Source organism: Pyrus communis, chromosome 3, assembly GCF_963583255.1.
Source record: "Pyrus communis chromosome 3, drPyrComm1.1, whole genome shotgun sequence".
NCBI lineage: Eukaryota > Viridiplantae > Streptophyta > Magnoliopsida > Rosales > Rosaceae > Pyrus > Pyrus communis.
Window position 1 is genome coordinate 23795855 of NC_084805.1, and position 14763 is coordinate 23810617.

At 37.3% G+C, this 14763-nt stretch overlaps 1 protein-coding gene across 1 annotated transcript; it reads right to left on the reverse strand.

Annotated features, from left to right (window-relative positions):
• Positions 1 to 3235: 3235 nt before the first annotated feature.
• LOC137729561 (uncharacterized) lies at positions 3236 to 5581 on the reverse strand. The gene is made up of 2 exons (XM_068468535.1): positions 4370 to 5581; positions 3236 to 3678 (listed from the first exon to the last, which is right to left on the reverse strand). The coding sequence occupies exon 1, from the start codon at positions 5363 to 5365 to the stop codon at positions 4403 to 4405; it is 963 nt and encodes a 320-aa protein (XP_068324636.1). The 5' UTR covers positions 5366 to 5581; the 3' UTR covers positions 3236 to 3678; positions 4370 to 4402.
• Between the last annotated feature and the right edge of the window lie 9182 nt (positions 5582 to 14763).

Sequence of the window (14763 nt, forward strand, 5' to 3'; positions counted from 1 at the left end):
TAACGGTGTGATGCCTAATCTTTTCCTTTATGTCGATCAGTCTTTGCTTGGTGCTTTAAAAATGTGTCTCTTCAAGAAGTTAAAGATAGTTTGTTTTCTATTGGTGCTTTTGAGGCTCCTGGGCCAAATGGTTACCCTGCTGCATTTTTTTCAGAATTTTTGGGCGTTATGTAGATCTGACATCCTTTGTCTTATTACTGAGTGTTTTAAGAATGGCTCTATTCTAGATGGTCTTGGAAGTACCTTAATCACTCTTGTTCCTAAGGTTGATGGCCCTCAAGATATTTCCCAATTTCGTCTTATAAGTTTGTGTTCTACTTTGTATAAGGTGGTGACTAAAATTCTTGTTAACAGATTGAGACCTATTATGAAATCTGTTATCAGCCCTAATCAGGTTAGTTTCATCCCTGGAAGACATATTACTGATAACATTATAATTGCTCAGGAAGTTTTGCATATGTTTTCCATCACTGGAGGGGTCAGAGGCTATATGGCTTGGAAAATTGATTTATCTAAAGTCTATGACAGACTTAGATGAGATTTTATAAGGGAAGTGCTTGTTGAAGTGGGTATTGATGATTTGACTGTCAAGCTTATTATGGATTGTGTAAGTAAAGTGGATTAGAAGAATGTAGTTAATGGGGAATGCTTAACCAGTTTTAGGCCAGAGAGAGATGTTAGGTAGGGTGATCCTCTCTCTCCATATCTTTTTGTGTTATGTGTGGAGAAGTTGGGGCATCTTATCAGTGAAGCTGTCTCTAATAAATGTTGGAAGCCTATCAAAGTGGCTAAAAAGGGGCCTGCCATTTCGCATTTTTTTTTTTTTGCAGATGATATTATTCTCTATAGAGAGGCTTCTATTTCTCAAGCTAAAGTGGTTAAACGTTGTTTGGACACTTTTTGTTGTTTGTCTGAGCAACAAATTAGCTTTGAGAAGTCTCAATTTTTTTGCTATTCTAATGTGGACAGCAGTGTTGCTGATCTAATTAGTGAAATTTGTTGCTCTCCAATTGTTCAAGACTTGGGAACTCATCTAGGTGTGCCTTTAATTCATTCTAGAATTAATTCCAGCACCTATATGGAGGTTGTTAACAAGGTTCAGAGTAAACTCTCTGCATGGAAAGCCAACACTTTATCTCTTGCTGGAAGAACTACTCTTATTCAAGCGGTTACTTCAGCTATTCCAGTTTATGTGATGCAGACAGCCAAGCTCCCAGTCAGCACTTGTGATTTAATTGATGGATTGAATAGGAAAATTTTGTGGGGTTCTTCTGAAGTCAAAAGTAAAACTTGTTTGGTTAGATGGAGTTCTGTTTGTCTTCCGAAGAACAAAGGTGGTTTGGGTCTTAAGAGAATGAAGTACATGAATGTTGCTCATTTGGCTAAGTCCAGTTGGCGTTTGTTACAACGGGATGATGGTCTTTGGGCTAGTACTTTCAGAGGTAAGTACTTAAGTGGGGTGAATTCCGATATTCTCAAATGGTCAACTGGTAGGGTAGCTTCTAGCTCTTTGAGGGCTGTGGTTTATGGTGGTCAATTGTTGAAGAATGGTCTTATTTGGAGGGTTGGCTCAGGTGCTAATATTAGTTTTTGGTTTGATGCCTGGCTTGATGATGGCATTCTCATTGATAAGGCCTTGATTCCTTTGGATGTTTCTGCTAAAGCTTCAAAGGTTATAGACTTATGCTATGGTAATTGTTGGAATGTTTCTGCCGTGAGAGCTGTTTTTCCGGAGGAATATGTTTAGAAGATTTATGCGATTCCTATTGGTCTCAACGATGGAGATAGTGATTGTATTATTTGGAAGCATTCAAATGATGGAAATTTTAGTGTTAAATCAGTTTATCTTGCAAGTATTGATGATGAAGTTTTTGCCGATTGGAGTTGGAGTGATATATGGAAGCTTAAGCTACCTCCTCGAGTGCTTCATTTTTTATGGCTGACTCTGCATTGGAGATTGCTTTACAATGAACAGAGAGCTAAGAGAGGTATGACTGATAATTCCTATTGTGACTTTTGAAATGGTTGTGTTGAATCTATTAATCATATTCTTCTACGGTGTGATCGTGCAAAGTTAGTGTGGAATCAATTGGGTATGCATTCAATTGTTCTGTCCTTGGTTGATATTGACTTTCATGATTGGATGAGAGTGAATCTTTTTTCGAGAAGATTGCTTTGCCATAATCTGCCTTGGCGGGGTGTTTTTGCCTTTGCGTGTTAGTGGTTATGGAAATGGAGGAATTTAAGCATTTTTGGGTCTAATTTCATTTTCCCAAGTCAACCTCAGATTTTCATTTTTAAAGCTACTAAAGAGTGGTTTAAGGTGCAAAATTTTGGTGCTAAGCCTGTGAAGAGTAGGATTTTTTTAGCCTGGGATCCTCCTCCTCCTAATTATGTCAAGTTGAATGTGGATGGCAATAGTAAGAGTGGCAAGGGGTGCTCTGGTGCTAGTGGGATTTTACGTGTTGTTGCAGGTGTGTGGAGTGCTGGTTTCATTATAAATATTGGTGTGGGGAGTGTGCTTAATGTTGAGTTATGGGGTCTTTTTCATGGTCTGTCTCTTGCTTGGAGATTGGGTTATAGAAAAGTGCTTGTTGAATTGAACTTTGTTGTGGCTGTTACTTTAGTAATGGATTTTAATTCCTCTATGCACCCTCTTGCTCATCTCATTACTGCTTACCGGGAGTTATTACACAGGGATTGGATTTGCTCGGTTTCTCATGTTCATCGTGAGAAGAATAGAGTAGCTGATGGTATGGCAGATTTAGGCCATAAGTTTAACATTGGTCTTCATGATTTTTATGAGCCTCCTCCACTTGTGGATAGGTTGATCTTTGAGGATGCTGTTGGGTTTCCTCATACCCGTTTTGTTAATAGTTAGTTGTTTTTCTGGGTCTTTTGACCCCCAATTTTACCAAATAAAAAGTAAATTCATTGCCAAAGTGAATTCCCTGTTGAGAACTTGGAAAGATTCATGGACACAACTTATAAATGTAACATTAGTTATAAGCAGGTGCCTCTCAAACAGGAGAGATCCAAGAGAAGAACAAACTCGATCATGTAATATTCGTTGGGTTAAGAGAACTTAAGCACAATTTCGCAATATCAACGATCAAAAAGTTCCACAATCCCTGCATTCTTATCAAACTCCAATCTTAACACGAAATTGACGCTGATTTTCTTAATGGCTGCATATAATTCTCATCCGTCCAGAACAACCGCAACAAAGAAATAAGCATTAAGTTACAAACATTATATGTCATGCGTCCCCGAGGATTTCGACATATAAATGATCTTGTACGCACCCTCAATCTGTCGGTAACTGTGTTTTGTTTACATTTGCGGGAATCAAACCTAGACCTATCCTAATCCTAACCCATTATAGCTAACCTCTAAGGCTTCATCATAAAGCAAAACCAACCAAACGATAGAGATCTCAAATTATGAAAACTATTTGAAAAGATTCAAATGGAATCAAGATCCCCAGGAGACATGCTTTACCTAAAGAATACTCCACCATGGACTTTTGGAGGAACACTAGTTTCACAAACAGAAAATATGCAACCATCCATAAGATTAGATTAAGGCAATAAAACTACCCGTAATATACAAAAAACTTGGGAGGTCTATAGGCCTACATGTTGATCATCAAGATCAAAACCGCTAACGCTAGAGACCCTGTAAGACAATCAAATATCCATAAGAGTGGTACCAGGCCAATGTGTTCTACTCAATTATTAGCGGTCCATCCAAACCAACAATGCTACTGTATAGTCAAGCGGCAATCGATATAGAATTAGTTTTAGCTGTCTATGTCCAAACCATAAACGAAGAGATACAGAACTTTTGAATATTGGACTAGACTTGAAACTAGTAAACAACGCTACCTGGCATACGATCCAACAGGAATGCAAACTACTAAGAGAACTGGCTCCTTCTGTTAAGATGATATTAATGTCCTTAGCTTCGGGTTCACGTTTATATTTTCTAAACAACCTGAAGGTTTTTCAGTCAGGTTAGGACAAAATACAAGATAGCATCACAAGATTAAGGAAGCTGTAACAACTAATTTTATTAATGAATCTCGACATTCAGACTTTGGATGTCGAAGTTTAGAATTAATCTGTTGACATTTAACAGTGTGCAATTACATCAGAAAAGTTTTCCGACATTCATCACAACACGAAAACTATAATCCCGAGCAAATTAATGCAATTCAACTAGCTCAAATGTTTATTAAGCGAAAAAAGAATTAAGTAACAAACATGTATATGTATCCACAAAGAAACTAAACTCAATTCCATCAAGGTTTTTTTTTTTTTTTTTTTTTTTTTTCAACCTTTCAAGCATTTAGTACACAGAAACTTACACATTCAATTCAAGCAATGTTGTTCCTTTACCATCAGACATCCAAGTTTTCCATCTGAATGCTGCTCTTGAGAGGTACATACTCTCCAAGATAGCCGCCGAGATGATCGTGCAAGGCGCTCTTGTCAATCTCCTGGTGATGATAACTCTTGCAGACATAGTAAAACACACTCTGCAATAGCAATCCAACCAAATTCACAATCACCAGCACACCCACCAAAAACCCACCAACCACAATCCTCACAAAAACCCCATAATCCTCCCCGCCGTGAACCACCACCGACCCGAAAACGGCACCGATGACCGCGCAGAGGGTCAAGTAGCCGAAAACGAGGACGAAGGCCATCCCAACCTTCCCTTTAAGGAGCTCGTAGCTCTTCTTCATGGCGGCGAACCCGTAGACGGGCTCGAGGACGGAGACAACGCTGGCCAAGTGCCAGAGGGCGGTGATGTAGACATGGACGACGAGGAAGAGGAGGAAGATGACAATGGCGGAGAAGAGGAGGAGAAAGGGGTTATGGGTATCGATGGCGAGGATGAGGAGGATGAGGAAGCCGACGAAGACGAAATTGTAGCAGACCATGAGGAGGGAGACCCAGAGGAAAGTGATGAAGAGGCGCTTGAAGACTTTGGGGATGGCGGAGAGGGTGTTGGAGAAGGAGACGGGCTTGGAGGTGTAGAGGGAGGCAGCGGTGAAGACGACGGCGGCGGTGGAGAGGAGGGAGAAGGCGAAGAGGAATATGAGGTAGCAGAATTGGAAGAGGAGGAGGAGGGACCATTTGTGGTGGAGCTGGGCGGGGTCGGTGGAGGAGGCTTGGAGCTGGTTGAGGAGGGGGTGGGTGAAGAGGGAATGGGCGAGGATGGCGAAGGAGAGAGGGAAAATTAAGGTTAGGGTTATGAGGTAGAAGGTCTTGGGGGACTGTTTGGGGATGGAGGTGGATTCTCTGAAGATGTCTGGGATGGTCAGAAATTGGAGCTCCTCCGGCGCCAGATCCATTGATTGCAGCAAAAAGAAAACTTTTGATTGATTGGGTGTTTGAGTTTTAGAGAGAGAGAGAGAGAGAGATGGTGAGCCCACGATCTTGTTTTTAGGAGATGAAGAGAGAGGAGAGAGAGAGAGAGAGAGGATTATGAGAGATTGGGGAAGAAAGGAAGGAAGAAGGAAGGACTGAAGAAGATGGTGGCAGAAGAGCGGTAATTATTTTATTTTATTGGCCACATTATCTTTATTTCATTGGTTTGTTTGTAAAAGGAGGAATTTAAACGTGTGATGTGAATTGTGAAATATTGATATAGAAACAAGATAACTAATCTCTGGTCTTAATTTCAGTATACATATATTCAAGGTTTTGAAAACGTTAGGCACTAGTGCTAGGGGATTGAGGCTGAGTCGGTTTAAACGATTTTATGTAAATTTATTATATATTGTATAAATAATTATCTGTTTATACTTAAAAAATTCATAATTGTATTGAGATATATAAAATAAAAAAGATAAAATGGCATATAGATTAGAAAGTATTAGAACATATTGAAAACATGGGAAAAAGAATATAATTAGTGTTCATTTAAGTGTTCAACAAGTCTCTTACAATTTATTAAAAAAATAAAAAAAGAACCGAAAGTTATCTATTTTCTGTCTACATGAGAGTCACGATTTAAGTGGTGCCTATACAGGTTATGCAAGCGCCTAAGCAGGTTAGGCGTTTAAGCAGGTTTATGTGTCATTTCTTGATTTACAAATGTCTATGCATTAATTAGTGAGGTGGCCAGAGCCTAACCCTAGGCACTAGGTGGAAATATTTAAAACAATGCATATATTTGCATTAGGCAAATTGATTAATGTTGTGTGTTCAACGTCTTTTCGCTCAAGTTATGATCATTCTGTAAATTAGAGGATATCAGAATCGAGCCCAATCATTGTAGTTACCATGTTATATTCAAACTCAATCGATGTTGCTATGACCCAAGTATCTTGCGGTTTCACTTCAGTTCCAATTTGCAAGTCGGATCAATGCAGTTACCATATTAGATTCGAACCTAATCAATGTAGTTACTTTTCGTTTATCTCAATATCTTGTAGTTTCAATTTGGATCTAATTTGTAGGTCAGGATTGACCTAATGGATAGGACATTCTTCTTTAACTCAATGTTTTCATGTTCTTTTAGTTTAGCTTAGAATACTGCTTACAAACACTCTAGTATATGTGGATCCAAAATGACATGGCACACCTCTTTAGAACAAAAAATGTGTTAATTTTTTTGGGTTAATAAAATTATTGAATCTTTGTGAGAATCTAGAATTTAATAATAAGAAGTCAATTTCTACCACTTACTATCAACTATTAAATTTTTTTTTTTTTGACAAACGATAGCAGTAGTGGTTTAATTTTTCGTTGTGCAATTTCATTTTGTCATTTCTCTTCAACTTCTATAAACCAAATGTTGTTCTTCTCTTTTCTTTTGATCAAAAGAAGTGATGCTTTTTTTTTTCGTCGAATAAAATAAAATACAATAAACTATTACATCTTTTGACCAAAAAAAAAAAAAAAAAAGAACACTTACACAAATACCTAAGAAAGTAAATTTCTTAAACGGTCGTTACAACAAGCACCACCAATACATTGAAATATCCACGTGAAATAAAATCGAGGACATAATAATAGTTTTCTTTCTTACATGCCCGTTTGTATGTGATAAGAGAAACTGAAAATATGATTTTAACCATTTGAATTTAATTTTTTTTCATATAAAACTTGACATAATTTTTTTACTCAAAAAGAACCCAGTGACTAGGATCCACCTAAGTGAATTCATTAATTACATATTACTTTACACATTTTACATTTTTTAAATGCCTAAAATACCCCTATTGCATATTTGATGTGCACAATTAATTCCATGCAGATTGTAAGGAGAGAGTAAACGATTTTGCAAAAAGAAAAATAAGACATTAATGCTAAAAAATTCTGTCACATCCCAGACTCCAACCTCTCGGATATTGTCCGCTTTGGCATTCTGGGCCTGGACTATGTCGCAGCCACCCAGCTACCGCACGGTTTTGTTCTTGCAGGCCGTAGCCCCAAAAGGCCTCCTCAAAGTTAAAGCTCTGGGCATAAATATATAAGGCCCAAAGACCACGCCCTCACGGGCGATGTGAGATACTACAATCCACCCCCCTTAGGGAGCCCGACGTCCTCGTCGGCACACCACGGCCGTGAGTCTGGCTCTGATACCAAATTGTCACATCCCAGACTCCAACCTCTCGGATATTGTCCGCTTTGGCATTCTGGGCCTGGACTATGTCGCAGCCACCCAGCTACCGCACGGTTTTGTTCTTGCAGGCCGTAGCCCCAAAAGGCCTCCTCAAAGTTAAAGCTCTGGGCATGGATATATAAGGCCCAAAGACCACGCCCTCACGGGCGATGTGAGATACTACAAATTCATTGCATATTAATATCAAATATGAGAATTGTTGGCTTAATTCTATGTATCTGGCATTATGAGTTCATATATATATTTTTACAAAAAAAAAAAAAGACCTAATATATGTAATAATACATAAAAAAAAAAGTAATTTACCTACCATTTACAAAAATGTTATTTGATTCAAAATGTGTATATATATATATATATAGATATAGATATAGATATAGATATGTGTGTGTGTTTATATAATTAGACCATATTAATTTACCTACCTACTATTTGAAATGTTCATTTCCAATGATGCAAAATATTGTATACCAACAACAAAATATTGCATAAACTTAGGAATTGGATCATGATTTTGATTTTATCTTTTACCTTCAAACAATCATATACATATTACTTTATATATTTTTACCAAAAAAAAGGTCCCTAATAGGCTAATATATGTAATAATTCATTAAAAATAATTTACCTACCATGTACACAAAAATGTTATTTGATTCAAAATATATAATCTAGGTTTTCTCAAAAAATAATAATAATAATATATATATATATATATATATAATCTAGGTATAGTATATATATATTTTTATATAATTGGAACAAATTAATTTACCTACCTACAAATTATTCCCAATAATTTACCTACAAAAAAATTATACCCCGTGTGTAATATAATATCTTTTTTTTTCACTAATACATGGAGAATAATTTACCCATAACAAGAAGAATTGAAAAATATTATGTCATACCTGTAGTATCCCACATCGTCCGTGAGGGCGTGGTCTTTGGGCCTTATATATCCATGCCCAGAGCTTTAACTTCAGAGAGGCCTTTTGTGGACTACGGTCCACAAAAACAAAACCGTGCGGTAGCCTGGTGTCTGCGACCTAGTCCAGGCCAGGAATGCCAAAGCGGACAATATCCTCAAGGCGGGAGACCGGGATGTGACATATTTGGTATCAGAGCCAGACTCACGGCCGTGGTGTGCCGACGAGGACGTCGGGCTCCCTAAGGGGGGTGGATTGTAGTATCCCATATCGCCCGTGAGGGCGTGGTCTTTGGGCCTTATATGTACATGCCTGGTGGTACCCTTTGAGGAGGCCTTTTGGGGCTGCGGCCTGCAAAAACAAAACCGTTCGGTAGCCTGGTGTCTGCGACCTAGTCCAGACCAGGAATGCCAAAGCGGACAATATCCTCAAGGCGGGAGACCAGGATGTGACAATACCTATATTTATACAACAATAAAACGTGCCTAATATATGTAACAATACATGAAAAATAATTTACCTACAAGTTAGAGAAGTGCTATTTGATTCAAAATATATAATACGGATTTACTATAATTTTTTTTTAATAATTGGAATAAATTAATTTATGTCACATCCCGACCCGAGGTGGATCACTTCCCGGGCCCGCTCCACCACCGTAGCACGATATTATCCACTTTGGGCTTACCATTCCCTCACGGTTTTATTTTTGGGAACTCACGAGCAACTTCCTAGTGGGTCACCTATCATGGGATTGCTCTAGCCCCCTTCTTACTTAACTTCGGAGTTCCTACGGAACCCGAAGCCAGTGAGCTTCCAAAAGGCCTTATGCTAGGTAGAGATGGGAATATGCATATAAGGATCACTCCCCTGAGCGATGTGGGATGTCACAATCCACCCCTCTTAGGGGCCTGACGTCCTCGTCGGCACACCACGACCAGGGTTAGGCTCTGATACCAAATGTCACATCCCGGTCCAGGGCGGATCACTTCCTGGGCCCGCTCCACCACTGTAGCACGATATTATCCGCTTTGGGCTTACCATTCCCTCACGGTTTTGTTTTTGGGAACTCATGAGCAACTTCCCAGTGGGTCACCCATCATGGGATTGCTCAAGCCACCTTCTCGCTTAACTTCGGAGTTCCGATGAACTCTGAAGCCAGTGAGCTTCCAAAAGGCCTCGTGCTAGGTAGGGATGAGAATATACATTTAAGGATCACACCACTGGGTGATGTGGGATGTCACAAATTACTTCCCAATTAATGCAAAATATATATATATATATATATATATATATATATATATATATATGACAAAAAAAGGCAAATTTTTGGTATGATATGGATACAATGAATGCAATACAACAATTTATATTTTTTATTTCACTTTTTCTACAACTTTTAATTTGGAATAAACTTAGGGATTTGGAAAAATAGCATGGGTGTAAATAAATTGTATTAGTAGGTCAATAGTATTCCGATGTGGCTGCAGATTTTAAATTTGAACTTTTATTGGACGTTTATATGTAAATGGGTTTTTATCTAAGAATCATGAATTGTAAGGGCCAAAATCTAAAGCACCCTAAGAGAAACAAATACATATTTAAGGTTTTCTTCTTTCTTGCATGTTCTATGTTTTACATGCTCGTCTAATTAACATATGTTTACCGTTTCTTTGCTTCTCCCACTAGTTTCCTTAACTGGTTTATGTTTATCCCTTACCGTTAAGTTTTCGAAATCCAGGACTTATGGCAGCCATGGAGAGAAGATATTTGCGCTTGGCAGCCTATCGAAAGAGAACCCAAGTTCGAACAAGGTAATGCGCATGCTACATTATTGCACACAATACTCAAAGAAGAAAAATCATTTGTTGATTACATTTGAGTTAGAGACGATGTTTTTGAGAGAAATTTGGGAATAATTAACAATTGGATGTGCTAATTGAATAATGTACTAAAATATAGACGTATTACTTGTATAATAAGTTTGCTTACCAATCACAATCGTATTACTTGTACACAGCCATAGGGTATCCTACAGCACCCCATCTGAACATAAAGTTTTGCTCTAGGTCACTTCTGAACAAGCCAATATTGAGATTCTCAGTACAGGGAAAGTTTCTAAACAGTTGATGACCTTTAACACATCACAGGGTCAAAGCACCTATGCTAATATTTGGAGGCAACTGCAGACTCGCTGCAGTTTACTCTATTTATCTTTTATAAATATATATATATATATATATATATATATATATATATATCGACCTTTCTATCACGTTCTGGATTGGTTGAAATGTTCTTAAGAGCTAGATAGAGAAAGATGAATGGCGGATTAATTTTATTGACAATTAATCTGATAAATGGCCTCATAACGAAATTATTGAGTTGGAACAGAGATGCTAACATGGACAGGCAATCAAAGGACTAAAATCCATTTTCAGTCTTACATCATGTTTTGGATCTAAACTTCAACTTATCTGAACACATGAATCTAAATTTTACAAAAAAGAAGAAGAAGAGGAGATGATGATACCTGCAGATGGCTGCTCCTGAAGGCTGAAAAAGCAAAATATCAGAGAAGTAAGCTAGGTTCTGTAGTAGTTTGTACAATTCAAGGCAATGTACGTAACATATCTTGATGTTACCGTGGGCTACTGGGGCTACTGGTTTTCTTCATTATTTTTTCATCATTATATCTTAGGAAAACTAATGAAAATAGCTTGAAAACTTTGAGTTTTAACAAAAATGACAAAATAAAAAGTAAAGTGAATAGTACCAGAATTGACTTTTTAGTGTAAAAATGTGATTTTTCGTTAAAGTAAACAGTACCGGAAGCTTTTCGTTAAAGTTTCCTTATTTCTTAGGTTGGGATGAAGAAAAAAATATCAACCAAAATTTATTTTGTACGTACATATATACATGCAATAGGAGAAAATAGGAATCCATGCGATGGATGCATGCAATGACTAATGTCTAATTAATGAGATCTTTTGATTTATACATAAGAAGAAAGGAAGAATCCGTTGGAGTTAATATTTGAACATTGAACTTAAATGAATGAAAGTCCAAGAGTGCTTAATTAAAGGAAACTTGTCTAAAGCCCAGCACCGAGCCCAAAGGTAAAATGAAGCCTTCTCAGTCAAATACAAGCCACGTGCTTACCATTGAAGTGACAAGTGATGGAGACTAACCTACTACCACCTAAATAATACTTTCTAGTGGCATTCCAAGTAAAAAGTTGATGAGTCACTACCCTCCAAGTGCTTTCGGACAAGAGCAAAAGCTACAGTAGTGGGGTTAATTTGCCTATAAAAGGAAGAAGAGGCTCTAGAGACAAGGACACTCAACCAATCAAACAAACAAACAAACATACAAACTCTACTCTCAAGGCCAGATTTGCATCCAAAAGCTGAAATCAACCCAAATTCAGTCATTTTTAGCGACAAGCTATCTCTTGTCCAGTTTAAAACTCTGCTATCTCCCTTAGTGGCGTAATCTCGATTCCCTTGTGTAAACTTGTTTACCATCCATCCATTTTTAGCATATAACCCCTGTTAATTCAAAGAGAAGTGATTGCAAGAAGTTCAACCTTGCCAGACAATGTGAAATCTTGCCCGATGCTCTTTGTTTGTTTTCTACATTTGTAGATCTATTACTTAATGCATTATCCGGTATGTATTCAAGTTATTTCCATCAGTTTTCCTATTTTAAGAGTTATTTGTATTTGAATCTGATTGGTTTAATGGATATGTTATCATTAAAATCAATCAAGAACCAAGTAAATGGCTTAAAGGGGCCTGGACTCCCTTCATTGTGAACATACAAAACTATGAACTGAAAGTCCTTATTTACAAGGCAAGAAAAAGAACTTAATGTGGACTTAACCCATCCACGACAATCCTTTGATAACAAGAAGTCTGAGTAACTTAGGGCGCAAGTAATCGACTAAAAACACACTTGTTCTACATCTGCTATACTGAGATAGCAGTGGCACTCGTAGCACTTAGTTAGTTTTGATTGTGAGCCTCAAGGCCTGCACCTAAGGCCCCACAAAGGCACATTTCAGAATGAACTTTGTCCTCTTCTTGTAGCACATTAACAAGCAAGAGTCCAACTACACATCGAAAGTGCCAATTCCTTGAGAAACTGTGCTAAGGTCCAAGGATCATTCTCTAGAGAAATCTTTGCCCGAACAGAATCTATAATTTTTTTCGAATCAAAATAGTTTTCCAACACATATTTTGTTATGGACACAATATCAATTAGAACAACTTTGGAGAGAAAGTATCAATTTGGAAGATTAAACATGCATGTCTTTTAACCTAAGAGCAGGTCAAGGCCCAAAACGCCTACACATAATTGGTTCAAATCCTAAGGACCGCAAGATCGAAAACCCTAATCTAGAACCCCCGAAGTGACGTTTCTACGTCTCTCATCTCTTCATATTTTTATTCAAGCTCTTTACCCCGTTGATATATTCTTTGTTACCCACTCTGTTTGCAGTTGCTTTTTTACTTCATTTAGTTTTCTAGGATGTTTAGTTGTAATTTTATGGAAAACCTAGCTTAATTACAACATTAGTAATGTTTGTTGACACCTATTACATGTGTTCACATGCTTTTTAAGGATGTGTTGTTGTTGGCCTTGTGGGATTAAAAAGACATCAAAGTGAGTTTGGGAGTATAATTTGTAGCAAAAGGAGAATGGTCTTGTGGTTGTGGTCTAAAGGGAAAAACAAAAGCACCTTGTGTTGTTTGATGGATTTTTTTTGGAACAATTTGAAAGTAGGTTTGCGGGTAGGGATTACTCATTTTTTTAGAGTGTTATGTAGTACTTTGAACATTTCATCTGAAATGGGTAACAGATAAAAACCGATGCCTATGCATCGGTCACCAATTAATAAATCGATTTTAAAAACACATTATATCTGTCTTCTAAGCCAAATTTGGTATAATACTGCTCATCATCTGGAGAAACAAAAAGTGAAGATTAAAGTGTACGTGTTCACTTTTAGTTTTGAGCCATATAATTGACCACCGAAAAACATAAGAAACTAAGCTAAATATGAACAACGAAATGTAGATGTGAAAAACAATTCCAGTCAAAATTTCACATGCATGCATGCGCGTAGATGACAAATAATTAACATCAATTTGTTTAATATTTGAGTCTGCGGAAGTCCATGTGATTCTGTGAAGACTGAGAAAAATATCAATGATGAAGGGGACGTAAAACTCAGTTCCATTTTAGGCAAACGACATTCTTAATTCTTCTTTCTGTGTGTGGCTCTCATCCGACTGTCACATTTTGAGCAATGAAGTTGGACCCCATAAAATTGACCTCCCTGCACATCAATATACAGAAGAACAATGATTATATTCTCATTGCAGAGTAGAAAAAATTTCGGGGGAGTAGGGAAGGGAGTGGGGGACCAATCAACAGCGTTTTATTGACACTTGCTTTTCTTCCTAGAATCGTAAATAGGTAGTTTATGACTTGGGGTAAATAATAACTCCGGTTATTTGGCGGAAATGGTAATCTTTTATGGCAAAAAAGTCACGAGTTCGAGTTGTGCAAATGGGTACGATAAACGTTCATCCTCCGACCCTCACAAAGCGGGGTGAGCTTTGTTGATTTGGAGTCTCACTTTTTTTTTATGTTATAACAAGGGCTGTACATATAATCAATTTAGTACGAATTCGAAGTTCGACGTCTCTATTTTCCCTCCTCAATATAGGATTTTGAACAATTTAATCTAGCAACTTTGATAAATAGGCCGACCGTAGCTAGGGTGACATAATCAATGGAGCATTTTATCTAGTACAGAGTTCGTGGTCTCTATTCTACATCCTCAATATAGGATTTGAACTATTTAAGCTAGCAACTTTAAATATAGTTTGAATGTGACAGTCTCACAAATGTGGTATTACTAATTTATTTGTAATAAGTGGACGAAATATAGTTGATACTTAATCAACCTATGATATAGTATTAATAAATAAAATACATGTAATACAAGTAGATTAGTAACATCACATCACAGTGTGTAATTTTTTGTCCTAACATAACTTTGTATATAATATCACCAATCATAATGCATGTAGTCATTTGTTTTTCCTTTTGTGTATATTCTTTATTGTTTATTTTCTTTTCTTATCAAACGTTGGTTGTTCATATTAGAATGCGATAT

Excerpts from the sequence above, each read along its gene's own strand:
- LOC137729561 (XM_068468535.1), bottom strand. The coding sequence starts at position 5,365 with ATGGATCTGGCGCCGGAGGAGCTCCAATTTCTGACCATCCCAGACATC.